This window comes from Podarcis filfolensis (assembly GCF_964270895.1).
Source record: "Podarcis filfolensis genome assembly, chromosome: 14".
In the NCBI taxonomy this organism is placed as follows: Eukaryota; Metazoa; Chordata; class Lepidosauria; order Squamata; family Lacertidae; genus Podarcis; species Podarcis filfolensis.
The window spans coordinates 33,890,276-33,905,931 of NC_139616.1; the positions used below are offsets into that span (position 1 = coordinate 33,890,276).

General features: G+C 48.9%; 1 protein-coding gene across 1 annotated transcript in view; it reads left to right on the forward strand.

Moving 5' to 3' along the window:
- The window catches only part of SEPTIN12 (septin 12), a 74,581-nt gene that overhangs the window by 5,044 nt on the left and 53,881 nt on the right, over nt 1–15,656 (forward strand). The window contains exon 3 of the mRNA XM_083585052.1: nt 11,683–13,050. Within this exon, the coding sequence (XP_083441178.1) occupies nt 11,683–13,050 (1,368 nt within the window). The remainder of the gene's footprint in view (nt 1–11,682; nt 13,051–15,656) is intronic.

A 15,656-nucleotide genomic window follows, 5' to 3' on the forward strand; every position in this document is an offset into this window, starting at 1 on the left:
CCCCATAGGCATCACCATGAAAACAGGATGCTGGGTTTCATGCCCCATTGGCCTGATCCTGCTGGCTCTGAGATATAAAACCATGCTAGTCAGTGCAGGCCGAACTGAGGGAGGCAGATCAACAGTTGGACTCTGTGTAGAGACTTGGTGAATCAGCCCATTTTGGTTCCTCACCTTTTCCCAATCTTAAATTCAGTTTTCCACATTTCCACAGCAGTTTGAAAATTATTTATTTTTTATAAAGTCCTAATGAAAATTAATCAACACTTCAGTGCGGACTTCTTCTAATACACCCATTTGTATATGCAGTTTTGACTAAGTGCTTATTCACAATTACAGTGGTACCTCGGGTTACATATGCTTCAGGTTACAGACTCCGCTAACCCAGAAATAGTGCTTCAGGTTAAGAACTTTGCTTCATGATGAGAACAGAAATTGTGCTCCAGCGGCGTGGCGGCAGCAGGAGGCCCCATTAGCTAAAGTGGTGCTTCAGGTTAAGAACAGTTTCAGGTTAAGTACGGACCTCCAGAACGAATTAAGTACTTAACCCGAGGTACCACTGTACTTTCCCTCCACTTTTTCAAGGCATGGTCCACAAGTTATATCTCTGTCTGAGTGTGCTTTTTTTTCTCCGAAGCTTTCCTTGCAAAAACCTGCTCTTTAGAGCTTAATCAGAGCAAACAGCAATCTGCAGAAAAGCCAAATTTACATTTCAGCTTTACTGGGCAGGTTTTTGTGGGGAAAGCTCGGTTGCGGGGGGAACCCCACTGAAACACAAAGCATTAAACCTCAGCCTGGAAAGAGTTGGGGAAAGAGTATGAATAAGCCCAAATACCTGCAAAGCAATTCCCCCTAATATAATTCATTTTTGTATGTTACTTTCAGAACTATGTGCATGTTCTGTGCACATTTTACCTTAGCATATTCGTATGCATTGCTGGAGAGCTGCATTGCAAAATTTGGAGGAGTGTGAATTTCAAAAGATGGCTGAGTTTAGGTTTTGTGTCTCATTTTGGAAAGTGCAAATTAGGTATGTTCTCCTTTGTAAATGAGCTGAATCAAATTTCTCCCCCATCCCTAACTTAGTTCAAGGCATTTTCTTATGGGGGACTAGATGTGATAATTAAGTAGAACCTCCTCATTTCAAGGCAGTATATCTTTGAGTTCCTGAAACCGGGTAGAACGGCTACCTTCATGCTGTGCCTGTTTGATCTCTGGAATCATCTGGTTGTCTACTTTGGGAGACAAGATATGTGTGACTAGATGGACTTTAGGTCTCCGTGAAGCAGGAACAAGTGTGGCCTAGAGAGAGTTCTGAAGGCCAGATAGGAAGGTCTAGAGGGCTGTATTCAGCTCCCAGGACTGAGCTTCCCTACCCTGATATAGCTATTAATGGGATGGAATGGAACCCCGAGAGCCAGCATGGTGTAGTGGTTTGAGTGTCAGACTAGGACCTGGAAGACCAGGGTTCAAATCCCCACTTCGCCATGAAATTCACTGGGTGACCTTGGGCCTCTCAGCCTAACCTACCTCACAGGGTTGTTGTGGGAGTTAAACTGGGAGAGGGAGAGCCATATATACCGCCTAGAGCTCCTTGGGGAAAATAAATACTGCCCGGCACAATAATAATAAATAATAATAAAATTTCATTTATATCCCACCCTCCCCAGCCGAACCCGGGCTCAGAGCGGCTAACAACAATAAAAGTAACACAACAATTAGACTAGGGCTGCACATACACCATACATTTAAAGAACCCCCCCCCCAAAAAAAACCCATAATCCTGGGAACTATAGTTTAAGGCTGCTGGGAATTGTAGCTCCACAAGCAATAAAACTACTGTTTCCAGCATTACTGCATGATTGCTTTAGATGGCTGGTGTGTACACAACCCAAATGACTCCCAAGATCCCTTCCAACCACATAATTCTACGAAAACCCTTGCACAGAGCAGAGGATTCTGGTCTGGGTTGTTGGCAGTGAGGAACAGTGGTGTGTTTGGCAGGCAGCCACTCTGGAGAGCAGCTGTTTGCACACACTGGGTTGAAACGCAGGTAATTAACCCAGCCCCACCATAGCATTAAGATACCGAATTATCCTGAAGAGTCTCCACAGTGTGTGCTGGGAGGAGGGGGAGACGGCCTGTGTGTGCTCACAGAGAGCCTACAATAACCAGCTTGTCTCTGTTAAGACAGGAAGGGGGGGCGAGAGGGAGGGAGTGGGCTAGGGAGAGAGAGAGAAGGCAGAAAAGCAAAAGAACAAGCAGCTTCCAATTACCAGCTGTTGCTGTCGCAGTGTCTCCACTTCAGCATTTCACAGATTGTAATTAAGGAAAGTTTTGGAGCGGAGAGAGCGGAGGCTTGCAGGCAGGGCTTCTGCGGTGCTTAGATTACAAGAATTGTTCAGGACATGGCAAAGCACAGAACAGCAAGCCCCCTTTGAGAGGGGATCCGTGGGTTAGGATGATGGGGGCAGACTCATGGGGAGCATGGCTAGACAAAATGGTTGGAAGGGAACTCCTGAGGTTTTCACACAGGAGTCCAAATATCAAAAATAGTGGAAATAAACAGGAGGCAAAAAAAAGGATCTGGGGAGGTGTTCATCCACCCAGCCATACATTGGTAAGTCTACCAATGGGTATCAGCTATGACCATTATCTTGTCCTTGGGTCCTTTTTGTGGACTTCCCAGAAAAGGCATCTTCTTGGCCACTGTGAGAACTGGGTGCTGCACTAGATGGGCTCTTCTTATGATCTTACATGCACACACAAAGTCCTGGGTTGTCGCCTTTATTTTCTGGCCCTGCTCCTGTGCCTTTATCAGCAGGCAGGTGTTCCAAAAGGTAGCAGTTTTTCCTGACATTGAGCAAACGATGGGCAAACCAACCCCAAAGATCACAAACACATTTTAAAAGGCTGTGGAATATTAATCAGCCCAAAGGCCTGGGTTAAGAGGAAGTATGGATAAGCCCATAGCCATGGCCACCAACCTGGATGGCTTTAAGAGAGTGGCGAGACAAATTCACGGAGAATAAGGCTGTCCATGGCTACTAGTCATCATGGCTACATCCTATGTCCAAGATCAGAGGCTTCATGCCTCTAGATATCAGCTGCTGCTGAACAACTGGAAAAGTGGACTGTTCTGCTCATGTCCTGCCTGCTGTCTTTCCTTGAAGCTTCCTCCATTGCCAGAGGTCATTTGCCTCTGAATACCAGTTGTTGGGAATCACAAGTGGAGAGAGTCTTCCCTTTGGAGCTCCTGACTGGCCGCTGTGAGAACAGGATGTTGGACTAGGTGGCTCTAGTAGAGCTCTTCTTGTATTAATCTTTGGTTTTCACTGTGTCCACATGAAAGACAAAAGAGGACAGGCTGTGCCCAAAAGTCTCTGATCTAATCTGGGATCTGCTGGAGGAAACAGCTGACTGCCATTTCCCCCAAACACAGGGCTCCATGGAAGAGTATAGGAAGAGAGGAAGCAGCCTTACATTGAGTCAGAACATTGGTTCATCTAGTTCAGTATTCTCTACACTGATTGGTAGTGGATGGTTTCAGACAGGAACCTCTCCCAGCCCAACCTGGAAGTGCTGGGGATTGCATCTGGGACCTTCTGCATGGGAGGCTGTTGCTCTGCCTGAGTCTTGTGGCCCCACACTGCAGGGGTTTGCGTGGTGGTATAGAATGGTGTTTTCTCAGCCTTCCCCTCCCACAAATGTGTGATATGGTGTCAGAAGTACCACTATTAGATAGTTTCTGGCTATGAGTTAGTGGAATGCAAAGTGCTTTAAATTGAGCCACCTTTCTCTCCCCTAATTTTTTTTTTTTTTTAGTGCAAGATTTTAGTCCTTGGCTGTAAAGGTGTGCTTGAAAGTGTGTGAGTTTTAACCAGGCATTGCCCACACACTTTCAGAAGGCTAGAAGCCATAGCCCTGAGGACTAAAAAACCTTTCTTCTCAAGAAGCTGAGTTCTGCACCCACTGCATTCTTCTTCTGCATTTTCCTCTGCTCCTGGAGAACTGGGAACACACTTTGCCATGAGTTTCAAGGAGTGTGTATGTGGGCGATCCTGTTGAGCTGATGAACAGACTTCCTTTCCCCCTGGCTGCTGTGGATCACGGCAACCATGTGGGGGCAGGAAAAGGAGACGGGTTGGGGGAAGCCATCCCATCTAGAAATCCTTTGCTCACCAAGCGCGAGCAAGTGTGTGCAATACTGTTATTGCTTCCAAAGGAATGCACCCACACCTATAATTACTGGCATTAACCTTTCAGCCATCAGTCCTCTCCATTGCTAGGGAAGCCACATTCCAGAGATTGGGTTGCATTCACTGGGTCAGGCCAGAACGAGTACAAAACAACAACAACAACAACAACAACAACAACAACAACAACAACAACAACAACAAAATCTCAGTTCTGGATAGGTTGCAGAGGAGTAGAGGAATAGCTGCTGTTAAATGCACAATTTCTCGGGGCCAGATTACTGCTACTGATAAAAATAATAATTTATAATAATAATAATTTATTATTTATACCCCGCCCATCTGGCTGGGCTTTTTTTTGCCCTACCTGTGTCAGCTCCAGAAACAGCCTCTGTCGCCACACAAGCAGCAGCAGTGGTCATCAATGTAGGGACAGACCAACCATTACTTTTCTGCACCCCAATTCTGTTCCTGAAGATGTTCAAGAAGGATTGCATGGAGAGAAAGAGAGAAAAGCAGCTGTGTTTTTTGTCCATGGGTGGTGGTGGTGGTTTGAGAGCTCAGTGGCAGAAACCTCTGGCCTCTGACAGTGGAGCAGTAGTGGCTGGTGGCCATTGGGAATACTAGGGCAGAAGGCAGAGAGTTCAAGAGGAGGAAAAGCCAGTGCCAATAACCAGCAGAGGCAGCCCCTGACTGGTTGCAAGCAAAAAGGCAGGGAGGTGGGAAGAGGCTAAAGCTGATGGGGCGCTGGCCCCATTTGCCCTCATGGACTATCCTCCAATGCAGTGGAGGTGCAAAACAACACTTGAAGAAGGTGCAAAGCAGGGCTGGTGGGCAATGTGACCTGGATAAATTGGGTGCAGACTGGGAATAATCCCAGCAGCATTCAGCTCCTGGATCTGAGGTTCCCATTGGAGTATTTCACAGATAAATAAAACAGGAACACTCCTGTAACACCCCAAAAACCCACATCTCTGCTCTCGGTCTCCCTCTGCAATGACACGAGGCTTTTCTTCACTGACTCACAGCCATATTCATTTCACTCTGCAGTTAGGAACATAGAAAGGTGCCTTTATATTGAGTGAGATCACTGGTCCATCTAGTTCAGTATTGCTTGCGCTGACTGGTAGCAGCTCTCTGGGGATTCAGACTGGAATCTCTCCAAGCCCCACTTGGATAGGCCAGGGATCGGACCTGGGTCCTTATGCATGCAAAACAGATTCTCTGTCCCTGAGCCTTGGCTCTTCCCCATCCTGCAATGGAGCAGGTTAAAAGCCGGGCGGTTGCAGGGTTTAGAAAGGCTGTTTTGGTTGGCACCCAGTCCTGAGAGGCGGCTGGATTGACACGCACGCTGCGTGAGTGTCCGGCACGAGAGCTTGAGGAGCCCCCTGGCCCTCCAAGTCTGCCTTTTGATTCCGTGCTGACAATGACAAAGTGTTTTGTGCCACCCCCTCTGCCTAGTTCAGGGGTCAGCGCAGAGTCGCCAGGGGTTCGACCTCTGAGGGCAGCGCAGGGCAAAGTGCAGAAATGGATTCCTCTCCTCGCCCCGAGGGAGGTAGTAAATGTTATAGTTTGTGATGGACACTCCAGCCGAGCAGGTAGAGGCAAAGGCGGCTAGAGGAGGGGAACCAAAAGAAAGAAATGGTTTTCTTGACATTCCTACAGGAGGCGGCTTGTAACGCAGTGGTAAGAGCATCTGCTTTGGATGCAGAAGGTCCCAGGTTCAATCCCCAGCATCTCTAGGTAGGGCCAGGAGATACTCCCTACCTGAGACCCTGGGGAGCTGCTGCCAGTCAGTATAGACAGTATTGGGGTAGATGCACCATTGGTGTTATTCAGTATACTAGAGGGCTGCAGCTGAGTGTTAGGACACCTGCTTTGCATGTAGAAGGTCTCTGGTGTTCCTATGCTGCTAGGCAAGCAGGAATCTCCTCCAGACCGCCAGACACACAGGGTTGTTTCCGATGTTAGTCCTACTCAGAGTAGGCCCATTAAACTTAATGGTCGTTATTAATTTAGATTCAGTGGGTCTAGTCTTGAGTAGAAGTTAGGTACAACACAGAGGAGGTGCTTTTTTAAAAAAAAAACTATTACAAATCACTAACATAAACTTGGTTCAGACGTTCGTTGTTGTCTTTGAGATTTATCAGGGTTCTTGTAGTCTTTCTTATTTTTTTGCAAAGCCAAGGCTACAATTCTACACGTGCTGGCCTGGGAGCAAGACTCATTCAGCTCATAGATATGGGCAATATTTCTTGTTTGGGGTTGGGTTGTGGTGGGGGCTTGTGGAAGCTGGAGGAAATCTTTGGGTGGTGCCAATAAATTGGAATAGTCAAACATCAGCTTGGGACGTTTTAGCTTAGAGAAAAGGCAAGTTAAGAGGAGACACGGTAGAAATTTATGAAATGTACACATGGCATGGAGAATGTGGATAGAGAAGAGTATTGCTCCCTCTCCGAAAAGCCTGGTTCTTGTGGAGATCCATCGGGACAGATAAAAGAAAAACCTTCATCGTGCAATGCATAGTTAATCTATGGAACTCTCTGCCACAGGAGGCAGTGGTGGCCGCCAACTTGGATGGCTTTATAAGAGGGTTAGCCAAATTCATGGAGGATCAGGCTTATCGAAAGCAGCAATGCTTCTGAATGCCAGTTGCAGGAAGCCTTAGGAGAGTTGGGTGCTCTTGTGCTCAGATCCTGCCCACAGGCATCTGGGTGGCCATTGTGAGAACAGGATGCTGGACTAGATAGGCCAGCATGCTCTTAGGTTTGTTTTGCCTTCCCGCCTGAGCAAAGCTCCTTCCCTCCTCACCAGGTGGCTGGTTCCTAGGTGAGACCTGGCAGCGCACATTCCAGGCCCAGCCAGTATTCATTTAGCAGCGCCTTGGGCTTGTTGGAGCAAGCTCTCACGCCTGCCTGACTCCAATAGGAAACCCCTCTTGTGCCCTTCCTTCCAGGTGGAACCTCACCTGCTCTTTGAGTAGCTTGGAAGATCCACTTTCACCTCCAAAAGCCACAGGGCTGGCGAGGAAGTAGATCAGCTGCAGAGACACCCGCATGTACCTCGGTAAGCCTGTCAGGCCAGAGATCCCTCCAGCATATAATTGAATCCATATGGCTGATGAACTGGGGCAGAGGGGATTTTCTAGGACAGGGATTGCTCCAGAGCTGGGAGTGTGTTGGGAATGAGGAGTCTCTGTCCTACCAAGCCAGTAAGTGGGGGAGAGTAGGTTTCAAGAAGGACTGTGGGGCTTGCCAGCTGCTGTTTCCTGCCTCTGCCATCAGTGCTGGTTCTGACCTCTAAAAAGTCTATCACAGAAAAGTCCAGCGGTGAGTGCTTGCCATTCCTTTAGCACAATTTATTTCATAAAATTTATACACTGCTTGAATGTAAAACAGGAAAAAACTCAAAAGAGTTGCAGTGTTAAAACCACCTCAGTCCATGAAGCTCACTGGATACCCAATAAACTGTGGTAAAAGACGCAAGGAGATAGGATAATAATATATTAAAGATGGAATAACAAATAAAGTGAATAACGCAATAATAACAAAAATAATAGTAGGTAAAGAAGATTGCACGTGGGTGGAGGGAAGTACTGGGCTGTTGGGGAGGGAGGTGAAGGGATTAATTGAAATGGTTAAAGATTGGTATAGGACTTAAGAGATTTAAATTTTCCTAAAGATTCTGTAAGGAAAGCAGAAAGCAGCAAGAAATATCAAGTAAAGGTATCGGAGAGGAGATCAGTGTAAATGAAAACATGAGACTTAAGGTTTTGTTACATATGATTTTATTTTGGAGTTGTCTGTTTATTTTGGAGTTGTTTGTTGTGAAGAATGTATATTATGTGAATAAAATAGTAAAGGACCATCAGAGACAGATACTGAAGAAGTAGAACGGGGGGAAATAAATAAATAAATAAACTGTAGTGTATACACAGCCTAAGGGACGCGGGTGGCGCTGTGGGTTAGACCACAGAGCCTAGGACTTGCCGATCAGAAGGTCGACGGTTCGAATCCCTGTGACAGGGTGAGCTCCCGTTGCTCGGTCCCTGCTCCTGCCAACCTAGCAGTTCGAAAGCACGTCAAAGTGCAAGTAGATAAATAGGTACCGCTCCGGCGGGAAGGTAAACAGCGTTTGCATGCGCTGCTCTGGTTTGCCAGAAGCAGCTTAGTCATGCTGGCCACATGACCCAGAAGCTGTATGCCGGCTCCCTTGGCCAGTAAAGCGAGATGAGCGCCACAACCCCAGAGTCGGCCACGACTGGACCTAATGGTCAGGGGTCCCTTTACCTTTACCTTTATACACAGCCTAACGTCTCTTTGAAAGGTTCTTAACCAACCTTGCTGCCTTGGGGAATCCTTCTGTTCCTACTGCTGAATGGGACCAATATATCTGCTCCCCAAGTCCGGCCCTGATGGTGCCACTGCCTTCCACAGCCTGGGAGGAAATACATTGCTGGCTTTACTGAAGTTTAGCTGCATCTGGATTCATTGTCTGTTTAGGGTATGCAGTCCTGTCTCTCCTGCCTCCAGCAGGCAGTGGCATTCCCATCCCCACCAGAGAGAATTCAAGCAGCCTGGCAAAAAAGGCAGCATCACATTTCAGAAGCTGTCAGCGGCGCTGACGGATGGCTGGAGTCCCCTTGGGCTAGGATGCTGGCATCGCTGGACACCAGCTGGTGCTTCAAACACTGCACCCGGGAAGCCCTGGTGCTTTGAGGGTGTAGCCCTCTCCATCCCTGAGGCTCTGGGTGGCTTGTAATTGGAAAGTGCATACCAAGAGTGCAGCCCATGGGGCTCTTTAGCTTAGAGAAAAGGGCAAGGAGAGGCGACGTGATGGAAGGTTATAGAATTATGCCTGGCATGGAGGGCAGAGTGAAGTTTTTCTCCCTCTCTCACAGCACTAGAACTCATGGGCATCCAATGAAGCAGAATGCTGGAAGATTCAGGCCAGACAAAGGAAAAGCCCTTCTTCCTGCAGCGCAGAGTTAGCCTTTGGAACTCCCTCCCACAGGAGGCAGGGATGGCCACCAACTTGGATGGCTTTAAAAGAGGTTGGGACAAATTCATGGAGGAGAAGGCTCTCAATGGCTGCCAGATACGACTGTGATGCTTTGCCTCTGCAGTCAGAGACAGAAATGCTTTCGCAGCCCAGCAGGAGGGGAGAGGGCTCTTGTGCTTGAGGGTTTCCTAGAGGCATCTGGTTGGCCACAGTGAGAACTGCATGCTGGACTAGATCATAGCTGTCAACTTACAGATTTGAAAATAAGGGACCAGCAGCCTCGAAAATAAGGGATCAGCAGCCAAAATAAGGGATTTTCCGGGCACAGGTATGTTCAACTTCTGAGCCCCTCCAAGCCAAAGGCAGAAAGCCCAGCCAGCAGCAAAACGAAGCCTCATCAGTAAGGGACAGCAGCGGGACATGGCGCTGGGATAAGGGACTGTCCCGCCAAATAAGGGACGCTTGACAGCTATGGACTAGATGGACCACTGGCCTGATCTAGCAGGTTCTTCTTACGTGGTACATACGCAGCCAATTTTTATTTTACTTTTTACAAAAAAAAAAAATGCATATTCCTCCTCCGTCTGCCGGAGGTTCCCCATCCTTGGTGAAAAAGATAGGAATCTAGACCTTAGCCATCCCAATCGCCACATGCATTTTTGGCCTCTCCTCTCGCAAACTGCGAACTCTCGTTTGCCCCGGTTGCCCTGGTTAAACTGGGGCAGCCACCAAAGGAGCGAGGAGGGAAACAGTTCAGGGAGCCAGATCTGATTACTCGGGGATGCCTCAGGCAGGATCCTTTACATGCTGCGGCTGGAGGTGAATAAAGCGGTTACTGTGTTGTTGCTCCCCCTGCCCCCGGGAGGCATTTTGAAGCAGATGACACAGATACGGTATCACAGGGGAGATAAAACACAGCAAACAATTAGATGCAGGAGATTAGAGGCCTCAGGAGTAGATCCAAGAGTCGACTCTGGTTTCCCCTTTGGGAGATGCTAACAAAACCGTCTGTTTGAAGGAGGCAGCCAGTAGGGGAGCCTGTCTGCCTCTTGCCAGCTCTCCCTTCCTCCCTCTAGTTCGCTGAGAGCACCTGCTTGCAGAGGGTCCCAGAATCAATTCCCAGCATCTCCAGGTAGGGCTGGGAATCTTCCCTCTCCGAAACCCCGGGGAGCCACTGCCAGTCAGTGTGGAAAATAATGAGCTAGATGGATTGCTGGTCTGTCTCAGTATAAGGCAGCTTCTGAATTAATATAGCTCTTGATCCAGAACCATGAAGACTAGATTCTTACTTTACTTTGAGCAAAGACTCAAAGTGCTAGAGTATTTGCTTTGCATGCAGAAGATCCCAGGTACAATCTCCAGCCACTCTGGATAGAGCTGGGAGAGATTCCCTGCCTTGAAACCCTGGAGAGCTGCTGCCAGTCAGTGTAGACAATACTGAGCTCGATGGACCAATGGCCTGATTCAGTGCAATGCTGCTCCCCTACATACACACAGCGATAAAAGATGGGTGGCATCCAGTTAAGGTCACACCCACAGCACACATTTAAAACTCTCTTATAATCCTTGAATAGGCATGACTTACCCAAAAGAATATTGTTCTGGGTCCTGGGAACTGTAGTTCCATGAGGGGTCTCATAACAACTCTCATAAACTCTTAACAAACTACAGTTCACAGGGTTCTTTGGGGGAGCTATGGCTGTTCAAGAGCTGCAGTCAGATGACAGCTTTTCTTTTCCTTGCCAGTGACTCAAATGCTCTTTAGAAGAGGGATCTACTGCTCCACGTGTGAATGTGGGATGCTTTCTGGCCTCTTAAGTTTCTGCATGAGTGCAAAAGGAGGGTGGGGTATAAATAAAATTATTCATTCATTCATTCATACATACATACATACATACCCCGCCCATCTGGCTGGGTCCCCCCAGCCACTCTGTGCGGCTTCCAACAAAACACTAAAATACAATAACCTATTAAACAATAAAAGTTTCCCTAAACAGGGCTGCCTTTAGATGTCTTCTAAAAGTTTGGTAGTTATTTTTCTCTTTGACATCTGGTGGGAGGGCGTTCCACAGGGCGGGCGCCACTACCGAGAAGGCCCTCTGCCTGGTTCCCTGTAACTTGGCTTCTCGCAGCGAGGGAACCTCCAGAAGGTCCTCGGCACTGGACCTCAGCATCCGGGCAGACTAGGAAAGAGGCATGCGACTCTCCAAAAGGTTCTTGAGTTGACACTCTGCACTCCAGTCACAGCTGCACTGAAACCTTGGGTACCTGAACTGTTTTCTATGGAGCAGCAATCACTTCTCCACCTGGAAAGAAGGTGAAATCTGCATGTGTTGTTCTGTCCGCTTTTGTCTCCGGGCCCCAATCACCACTGTCATTTGGCCCTCAGAAGGATTTGCAGCCCTTAGGGCTGAAAAAAGAATGTGGTCCTTTGCATTCTGGGTGCTTGTCTGCCTAACGGGTAACTTCCTCTTATCTTCTGCAGCCCTCAAGAGGTCCTTTGATATGGAAGATGCTGAAGAGGTGCCGGCTTTCCCACCTTCCTCCCCACCTAGGTCGCCCCTCGGCCCAAGCCCACCTGGTGGCATCCACTCCACAGGCAACGGAGAAGGGAAAAGGTTGGGGCCCCCTATCCAGCCCACGTATCAAGCCCACATCAGCCTGAGCTCCAGCCCCAGCCCAGCCCACAGCCCCATTCTCAAGTCAAGAATCGGGAGCAGTCTCTCTTTCAACCGAGGCACCACCCACCCGCCTCGGGCCAATGGGGCCAACCTTAACAGGGTCTCGTCCTTCCAAACACGGCTAAACCCCAACGGGCTCTCTTCATCCTTGGGGCCAGAAAGCGACAACGAGAGCCTCCACAGCTCTTCCTCCAGCTTGGAGTGCCCCGTGGCCTCTAAAGGCCCCCGGAGCAGCACCCAGCAATCCGAATCTCTGGGAATCGGGGGCTCCCACCTCCCTAGTCCCATCCTCAAGAAGTTCTCCTCTTACGGCAACGTCTTCCATGCCGAGGTGGGCCGACCCATCCGGCAGGTCTCCAAGGCCACCGCCAACCACAGCTCGTTGCCGTCGCTTGACCTGCACATTGCCGAAGACCAGGGACCCAGCCCGGCGCTCTGCTCCACGCCAAACATGGACCCTGCCATCCTTCGGAGCTCCGGCAAACACAACTGCGTCTCCCCACTGCCGAAGAACAGCCTTCTGATAAGAAAGGAGTCCCCCATTCCTCCATTGGAGGTAAGCCAGTTGGCAACTGGGAGCCCTCCTGGTGTGGTTCCCAGGCAGACGACGAAGTTGCAGAAATTTCCCATCAGCCTGGATGGGTTGATTGGGAAGACTCTGGAGAGTATCGGCCCAGCGGTGGTGACTGACTCTAGGTCCAGACCGTTATCTAAAGCACAGCTTCAGGTGAGTCTTGGTTCCAGCCCCGGAGCTTCCCACCAACCCCAAGAAGTAGCCGGGGAGGATAAAGCTGTCATCAAGGACAGTGTTTCCCTGCCGCCATCTTCTGGAACAGTTTCAGGGATAGGACGCAGTGAGGGTTTGGCAGTAGCGCCTCAGGCTGCTTCCTTCCGGCTGGTGTCAGAGCCTCGCATAGCACAGGTCACTTCTCAGCCCTCCTCTCTCGGGCACCAAGCGACGGTGCCTCCGCAAGGTATCCCAGATGTACCCATCCTGAGAGAATGCAGCGGTGCCCCGGCTGAGAGGATCGACTCAACTTTCTCCCAAGAGGCCTCCAAGCTTCAGACTCTGCCGTCGTCTTCTTGCACAAGGGAAGGTCTCCTTGTGGGAACAAACAGGCCTCTAGAGGTGTCCCTGGAGAAGAAGGATTTACAAGACATTTTGAAGGAAGGTAAGTGGAATCACTGCATAAGTTTTGCGTGGATTAAAAAATAAATAAATCCCTAACGCTCTTCCTCTGGTAAAAACTGTTCAGGGATTTTGAGAGCCTCCAAAAGAGGTTCAGTAGTTTTGGGAGAGCTTATTTGGTGCCTCCCAGCTGCGGTTTTAATTTCTGCAGTGGTATGTTGAGGTCGCTGTGGAATTAAAGGCCACCCTCACGCCATACTTTTCAAACCACTGTGATACCACTTTAAACTGCCATGGCTTCCCCCAAACAATTCTGAGAGCTGCAATTTGTGAAAAGGTGCTGAGGGTTTTTAGGAGACTGCAGTTTCCCTCACAGAGCTGCTATTCACAGAGCAGCTTTACAGTAAATTCCTCTTCCCAGGAAACTCTAGAAATTGTAGCTCTATGAGGAAAATAGGGGCCTAGCGAGCATCAGCACCCTTAACAAACTACAACTCTGGGGAGACTTTAGGGCAGGCATGGCCAAACTTGGCCCTTCATATGTTTTGGGACTACAACTCCCATCATCCCTGACCACTGGTCCTGTTAGCTAGGGATGATGGGAGTTGTAGTCCCAAAACATCTGGAGGGCCAAGTTTGGCCGTGCCTGCTTTAGGGGAAGCCATGGCTCTTTAAAGTGGTAGCATAGTGGTTTAAATGTATGGCGTGAATTGGGCTGCAGCAGTGAGAGAAGATGAGGGACCAAAGCAAAAATTAGTGATGGTGGGGCACTGACTAGTGATGCCTGGTGCTGGCATCTCAGTGCTGACACCTGCTGTCTAGGTCCAGCTGTGTGGGGACAGGCTGCTGGTTGTTTGTGACAAAGGGGAGGTGCTCTGTATGTGTCCAGGGGCACTTTACTTCCTTTTCTGTTTCTCCCACTTCAGAAAGCTGAGCTATGTAGCTTAGCTTCACTCCAGAACCTGCCATTTATAGTACACACAGAGAGATTCCTTTGCAGTTTCATCTTCTCACATCCTCCTTTGCCCCAGGCAATGAATTTTTAACCCAACGTCGCATTTAACGTCTCTCTCCAAAACCTGCAGAAGAGGTACCTGGTATGAGCCCCACCCAAGGAAAGGGAACAAAAAGTCACACGTTTCAAGGGGCGTCTGTTCTCGGCTCTGTCTGTGGCATATGGATTTGATTTCCAGCAACCATTGCTTCTGGAAAGAGACCATCAGCAGCGCTTGTCAGTCTTTTCCTCCTTGCCCCAACCCCTCTGGCTGCAAAGTGTCTCACTTCCACTTGAGAGAGTGGGAGAGAGAGGGGCTGTTGCACCCAGGACCAGTGGCCTGGTGGTGTGATTTTGAAGGACATGAGTTCGTCATGACAGCCCACAGCCATGCGTCCCACAAGAAATCAGACAGTGTAGGCAGGTATGTTGATTCAGTATTACACACAAAGAGACAGCAGTACGTAGCACAATACCTAATTTATTAAGACTAGCATGACTGCAATCCTTACGCATATTTCCCTGGGAGTCATTGCCGCTGGAACTCAGCAGCGGCTGGTTCCTGTTGCATCGGTGCAACTTGTAAAACCCTTGAGCTTCCCACTTGCGTCCATTGTTAATATTTTTTGCATTGAGTTTTCTAAAAAGAAAACAAGAAATACGACCGATCAATACAAACTACGTCATAATCAGTCAAGGCAATGTGTTCTGTGCAGGAAAGTGGGAGGAGGGGAAGGGGGAAATGTCTGGTGGCGCAGACCAATCCAGTGCTTGAGCATTCGAGCAAATAAGGAGTCTATGTATCAGAGAACTTCCCATCTTTCTTGTGTTGATGGAAGGCCACCTTCTCTTCCACTTCCAGTTGAGACATATCCTCCATTGCCCTTGGCCCCATGGCTGTTCCCAAGCCACCCACCTCCATACACACCAATCCCCAATAGCTCAGAGGTAGAGCATCTCCTTTGCATGCCGAAAGACCCAAGTTCAATCCCCAGCTTCTCCAGGTAGGGATGGGAAAGAAGACTCAATAGTGAGCTAGTCTGGGCCCAATGGCCTGACTCAGTACAAGACAGCTGACCATGTTCCTATTTAAATCAGCCCTTTCTTCAGAACCCTGAAGACGTGGTTTCTTTTTAGGAGATGGGCTGTAACCCCATGGTGGAGCACATGTGTTGCTTGCAGAAAATAACCAGCCTATCTAGATAGTGACGGGAACAAAGGCTGCTGCCTGGAGAACCACTGCCAGGCAATGCCAGCACTGAACTAAAAGGAACCAATGGCATGACTTGGTAAAGAAGAAGAAGAAGAAGAAGAAGTACTGGCTCCTAGTACGTTTCCGAGCACAATTCAAAGTGTTGGTGCTGACCTTTAAAGCCCTAAACGGCCTTGGTCCAGTATACCTGAAGGAGCATCTCCAACTCCATTGTTCTGCCCGGACACTGAGGTCCAGCGCCGAGGGCCTTCTGGCAGTTCCCTTGCTACGAGAAGCCAAGTTACAGGGAACCAGGCAAGAGGGCCTTCTCGGTAGTGGCACCTGCCCTGTGGAACGCCCTCCCACCAGATGTCAAAGAGAAAAATAACTACCAAACTTTTAAAAGGCATCTGAAGGCAGCCCTGTTTAGGGAAGGTTTTAATGTTTAATAGGTTATTGTATT